The following is a 6,734-nucleotide window of genomic DNA, read 5'->3' as shown; positions in this document are numbered from 1 at the left end:
GCTGTTGGGACTAGAAAATGGTGCGGCCACGCTGGGAAGCAGTATGGTAGTTCCTCAAAAGGTCAGACAGAGTTGCAACATGACCCATCAGTTCCACTCCTAGGTATATACCCAAGAGAAATGAACACCTAGATCCACATAAAAACTTGTACATGAATGATCACAGCAGCGTTCTTCCTAATAACCAAAAAGTGGAAACTACCCAAATGTCTATCAACTAATGAATGAATAAAATGTGGTATATCCATAAAATGGGATATTATTCAGCAATTAAAAAGAATAAAATACTGATACATGCTACAACATAGATGAACCTTGAAAAGATTATGCCAACTGAAAGAATACAGGACACATATTATATGATTCCTTTACCTGAAATGTCCAGAATAGGCAAATCTACAGAGACAAGAAAGTTGATTAGTGGTTGCCTAGGGCTGAGAGGGCAGGGGAGAAGAGGAGGTAGGATTGGAAGGTAATGGCTAAAGGCTATGTGGGGTTTCTTTCTGGGGTGATGAAAATGTTCTAGACATGGTGGTAATTGTTGCACAGCTCTGGGAATATACTAAAAATCATTCAATTGTACACTTTAAAATGGGTGAATTGTGTTTAGTCTATGAATTATTTTCACTAAAGCTCTTACCCAAAAAATATTTTAAAAAAAAGAAAGCACTCAATGGAGAAAAAGAGAACTTCTAATACAAATATGATCTTCAGGATGCCAGTGGAGTTCTATAATTTTAAATTACATCAAAAACTTTCTTTTACTTGGTTTATAAATATTTTTCCATACTTCCAGGAATTAGTCAATTTTGACATTAGAGTAAGAATACTTTCCATTTTCATAATGTCTCCTCTTAAGAGCACCTAATTATGTTTTTAATTAAATAAAAATTAATTTTACCTCTAAAAGACTATTATTTCAAAGTTAAGAACATGAGAAGCTTTCGGCTGCCTAAATGGCACCATGATATATAGGATTTGCTTTAAAATACTCTAGAAAAACAAAGAAAGGTAGAAGGATAGAAGGGAGATAAAAGAAACAAGACTGACAAAATACTATTAAATGTTCCAGTGAATGATGAATATGTGGGGGTCATTATACTATTCTCTCTGCTTTTGGGTATGTTTTAAATTTTCACAACATAAACTTTAAAAATGAAGAATGTCACCATTAAGTGCCTCTAATTATAGTGGATTTTTTTAAACTCCAAATAAAAATGTGAAAATAGTCTTACTTTTGAGCAATTGGAATCCTTCTCTTTTTGACTGTCAGGTCCTTCATAGGTATTTTCCATCAAAAGTTTCTTTAGCTTCTTTAATTTAGGTCTACATCTTCTTAATTCCCAATAATTATTGGAAAAACCAAAGATCTAGAAATGATAATATATCATAACATTTTAAGGGCCATTCTAAAAGAAAATTTCATACAAAATTCCAGCTAACTCAAATGCCCTCAACAAGTACCAAGAAAAGGCAGCCAAAGTATTCTGCATTCTGTTGGGAAAATACCCAACTAGCCATCTCAAATAGATGGATGGGCATCTTCAGGAAGCATTTTTTCAAACCCCAATTAATAAGAGACTGCCAGCATAGTCAAGAACCAATATTGAGCATCACACCTCAAATGTACTCTGGAAACTAGAGTATGCCCAGGAAAAAAAATGACCAGGGTAGTGACAATTCTGCTAAACTAGGTGGAGACAACTATTATAAAAATGAATATACTTAGGCTGAAAAGCAGAAAATAAAGAAGAGGTATTATCATAGTGTTCCAACAATAATGGGATGTTAAAGGGAAGGCGGGGGGTACCCTTGTTTGTCTCACTCATGATATTAAAATTAAGCAGAAAGGAGAGAGAAAGTTCAATGCAAGAACTTTCTACTATTTAGAACTAGTGCTAGTTCCATTGTTGGACTTGTGAAACAGTAAGAGGCCTAAAACTCAAAATCCAGGTGATAGAGGATAGGGAATGGATGAAAATCTGTTATCCCTCTCTGTATCTCCAGGACTTGCCCGTGCTTAGTACTTAGTAGGTGCCCAGTAAGTGTTTCATGAAAGGGAAAAAAAAAAAATGCTTAGTTGGATTATCTCTGGGGTACTTTCCAACTATGAAATGGAAGGACAGGGGATGATTCTACTCTCAAACTAGGATAAGGCTTGATTGACAAGACAAGGCGTAGAGCCTGAAGGAGATGCTCCTGAATCTAAGGCCTTCAAAAGATGAGGTTAAGGACCAAATCAGAGAGACTGATTTCATCCATAGTTCAAAGTAGCAATCTTCTGGCTGTATCCAATGCACAGATATTGGCATATGCTTTGTGTGGTGGGGGAGAGGAGGGAGGTTGGCATAGTTTTAATTAATTCATTGCCAACATCAAAAAAATAAGAGATTTCAGCCAGGCGCGGTGCCTCATGCCTGTAATCCTAGCGCTCTGGGAGGCCGAGGCAGGTGGATCATTTGAGCTCAGAAGTTCGAGATCAGCCTAAGCAAAAGCGAGACTCCGTCTCTACTAAAAAAATAGAAAGAAATTAGCTAGATAACTAAAAATATATACAGGAAAAATTAGCCGGGCATGGTGACACATGCCTGTAGTCCCAGCTACTTGGGAGGCTGAGCAGAAGGATTGCTTGAGCCCAGGAGTTTGGGTTGCTGTGAGCTAGGCTGATGCCACGGCACTCTAGCTCAGGCAATAGAGTGAGACTCTGTCTCAAAAAAAAAAAAAAAAAAATAAGAGATTTCATCCCACAAACCTAAATTTCAAGCTTTGCTTTCAGAAGATCTAGCAATGCTGGGCCTCTTTTCCCACGAGACAAATGAGTAGTGACCATCCACTTACTTGGGTGGTCTCCAATTTGCCATAGACACAAGCACTCCCTATCACTCCTGGGTATCCACCACCATTTGTCAATTCCAGCCTATTTTGCGAATGTATCCTTATCTAAACCCTTTTAGGCATATGAAGTGCAACCACAGATTATGACTTGGTTGGTGGATCTTTAAGTTTTATCCAGTCTGGGTACACAGAATTCCCATAACAAACAAGAGCTTAAAGGCTTTCACAGCTATTATTATGCCCTCACAAAAACACCTACAAAACAAGTAAGTGATGGAAAAATAACATCATCTTTTACAAAAGCATGAACTGCCAATCTTTCTAATTAATTACAGTGAAAGACTTATAACCCATAAAAACCAAGCTATAATATTTACTGGAAGTTCTTCTGTTGTAGTAACATCACATGAATCACTGAAGCTTCCCAGCATTTTCCCTTCTTTCCTCTCCAATTCTATTTTTAAGGGTATAGTTGGCCAAAAGTCATTCCAAAAATATTAAGGGCTATGCTTTGATTGTTGTATGTGTAACAACCTAGACAGGATAGAGACTTTTGTTTGGTAATTACCATCAATATTCTCCAAAATAATTAAAAATTTGTTATGCTTGGCTGTAGACATTAATGAATTAAACCAACTTCAGAGCTAAGAAACACACTTCCTTCAAAAACTCAAATTTCTTCATTTCTCTACCTCATAAATATTACCAAAGGAACTAGTTATGGTTTGAGGGAGTCTCCTTTCAAAACACATCCACAGTAAAATTTACTAAAAATAGGTAGAACTTTTAGAATGAGTCACCAAATAGCAAACTTCCCACATTACAGAGAAAAAGATTGACTTGTCTGGGATTGAAAATTAAAATGGGAAAATACAGACAGTGTCACAAGACTCCAAACAAACAAAAATGATAATAATGCTGGGAAATTTCAAATTTCATTAATTAACTTCTCAAGTTCCCCTTGATTATACATTTTATCCTAAAGTTTTTAACTAAAGGCAAGATTAGCACGTGTTGTCATTGTCACACATACAAATAGGGGGACAAAAAAATCAGCACCTCGGTGTGAATAATATTACACTGCACTTCTTTCTTCTTCACCTGGTCTGGAGTTTTACAATCAGGAATGAAAAGCAACATATTCGAAGTGTCTGCTATTTTCAAGTCATATGTTTTGTCTTTACTGCACAGCACAGCTGGCTCATCTTTATCACCACGAATCACAAGACTGCAGGAAAATGGGGGAAAAAATATATGGTTTATTGAGACTCCAGTGGACATCTTCATTATAAACAGTTCCAAAATCTTCTAGAACTTTACAGAACTTTAAATTAAGTCTCGACACTGTGTCTGGGCCCTGTGGAACACTGATGTCTTCCACAGAGCAAGCACTGGGCCACGTGAGAGCCACATGAACACTTAGAGCCACTAAAGAAGAATAAACATGGACAAGACAGATCCAAAGAGGCCATGAGGCCGAATGTCACCACATGGCATCTGTGCACAAACTGCTGGGAAAAGCACAAGACAAAACATCTGGAAACTTCACTCAAGATGTCATGATGTTCTAAAACATGTTAAAGTGGTACTTCCCAAATTTAAGCATAGGCATCTTAGGGAATCTTTTTAAAAAGCAGATTGGGATTCAGAAGGTCTGAAATGGGATTCTGCATTTCTAATAAGCTCCCCAAAGATGGCCATGCTGCTGCTGGTACTCACCCAAGAGTTGTTCTGAGTATACCCCATCAATCAAAGGAGCACATCCTGGCCTAACCATCAGCTATGTTGCAAACAATCTGGGATCTTATGAAAAAAAGGCTGCAAGGCTGAATGAAAAATATGAAAAGGATATGTTTACAAACTGAATTAAACAAAAGACTCTTACAAAGAAGTTTATCACAGCTAAAGAAAAGCAAGAAGAAGGAAGAGGAGAAAGATGGAAGGTGAGGAGGAAGAAGAGAAAAGACTAAAGACAAAGATGGAGATGACAAGGGGGTTGGTCCTAGCAGTTTTCCTAGTAAAGCATTAACCCTCCTGTGCACAATTCGTTTCTTTTAAATAAATTTAAAAAAAACCTGAAATAGAAGATTGTGATTGTTTTTAACTAAGTCTTCATTTAAGTGAAAAGAATAAAAGGTTTTTCAGATTCCTGGTGCTAATAATATTTAATAGATCCACGAACCTACATACATTTCTAATTGCAGTATCCCTGCTTTGAAATATTTTGTTTATACCACCCCTCTCCAAATTAAAAACACATTTTCAGGTCTTTCTGGTTCTCTGCCAACTAGATTAACTATAACTGGAAAAGAGAAGATCTTCACACCTGAATTCCTCTCAAATCCCCACTAACTCAGCTGAGATGAAAACAAGATGAGTGAAGTTTTCATTCAGTTGCCTTAAAGATACTTGAGGATAGTATCTGAAGACGGGCTAGTTAACTGTTCGGTGGGTAGAGTATGAATCCTTCAGGGCAGCCTGAAGGATTCAATTAAAAGGAACCTATAAGAGAAAAAACTGCCTAATAAAACGTAGATGTTGAAGGAATGACGTTGCAGAAGAGAGTCAAGCCACAGCCTCCGAATCCTAATTTGCAGTTGAGACTGCACAAAGTTGACAGATAGAGCGATTCTCTAGACTGCTCCAAATTGCCTTCGAGAACTACCTTACTTAAGCAATGGTCTTGCAGCAAATTTGTAGCTGACCTAGAAACAGCTTCAGATCCCCACCGAGTGACCCCCAAGGAAATCTGTTTTGTTGGGGGTGGGGGGTCTCATCCAATTACCACGTCTTTAAGCTTATTCCCTACACGTCCTACCTATTGTCTGAATAAAATAAATATAACTGGAAGGCACGAAAAACTCTATAAATATGATATTACCATTGCATTTTAAGGTAGAATGACAAAGTGTTCTGGGGAGTCCCTGGAATCACAATTAATGTCTTCAAAACTTTACGGAGTTTCCATTTCCGGCGCTGTTTCCGCTGACACGTGTCTCCAAGGTCAGCCGGACCAGTGCCATTTATCCCCTCGGTCCAGCTAACGGGACGGCCTAGCGGGGGCCTAGAACCCTCCGGGAAAGGCGGCGTGCTCGGGATCAGGCCACCAGCCTGCTGTGAGCCCCGGCCACATCGTCGCATCTCTCTGGCCCCGTTTCCTCATCCGGGGTCTCCGCGCCGAGAAAATCAGAAAAGCGGCCGGCGCGCGGCGCGTCCCGCGCTCACCTGTGTCCGGCCTCCAGCTGCTGGCACAGCGCGGGCTCCAGCTCCAGCAGGCAGAAGTCGCCGGCGGCCGCGCCGCTGGCCCCGGGGCCGAAGCGCAGGCAGTGCACGGCGGGCAGCAGCTCGGCCGCGTTCAGCTTGGCGATCTGCAGCGTCGCGTCCACCTCCTCGCGGGTCCTCCTCATCGCGGCGCCGGGTCGGGGGTCAGGCCGCGCCCGGGGGGCTGCGGCTTTGGCCCACAAGCACACAGCTCCGCAAGCGGCGGGCACCTGAAACGCACACAGGACCGAAAGCGACTGTTCCAAAAGCGCGCCAACGCGGCCGGAGGCGTGTTTCCGGGGCGGAGCGCGTCGCGGGAGCGTCCCCGGGAAGATCCAAAAGCAGCTGGGCGCGCGAGCCGCTCCTCTGCCGGTCATCTATCGTGATAAAGGTAGAGATGTTTGAAAACTTCTACATCAATGGTATTTTCCATTTGAGAAACATTTTTTATTTGAGGACAAAATAATATTTTAATGTGCCAAGGCACCAAGCAACTGTCGAAGTGCATTTTCTGTGCCTAGAACTTGGCTGAGCCCTGTGAAGGAAAAAGGAGGAGGATGACAAAGCTGCCATATTATTTATAATCTAAGTAAAGAGAGAAGAAACACACTCAAGAAACAAATAAATAAAATCTATTC

At 40.5% G+C, this 6,734-nt stretch overlaps 1 protein-coding gene across 1 annotated transcript in view; it reads right to left on the bottom strand.

Moving 5' to 3' along the window:
- Positions 1–6,302, bottom strand: part of DSCC1 (DNA replication and sister chromatid cohesion 1) — a 16,272-nt gene extending 9,970 nt beyond the window's left edge. Inside the window, exons 1-3 of the mRNA XM_012646557.1 lie at positions 6,061–6,302; positions 3,895–4,063; positions 1,236–1,370 (exon numbers count right to left, since the gene is read on the bottom strand). Of these exons, the coding sequence (XP_012502011.1) occupies positions 1,236–1,370; positions 3,895–4,063; positions 6,061–6,242 (486 nt within the window). The 5' untranslated portion in view covers positions 6,243–6,302. The remainder of the gene's footprint in view (positions 1–1,235; positions 1,371–3,894; positions 4,064–6,060) is intronic.
- Positions 6,303–6,734: the final 432 nt, after the last annotated feature.

The sequence above is a fragment of the Propithecus coquereli genome, unplaced genomic scaffold, assembly GCF_000956105.1.
Source record: "Propithecus coquereli isolate 6110/MARCELLA unplaced genomic scaffold, Pcoq_1.0 Scaffold247, whole genome shotgun sequence".
Taxonomy (NCBI): domain Eukaryota; kingdom Metazoa; phylum Chordata; class Mammalia; order Primates; family Indriidae; genus Propithecus; species Propithecus coquereli.
This window is presented reverse-complemented; position numbering and strand designations above follow the sequence as displayed.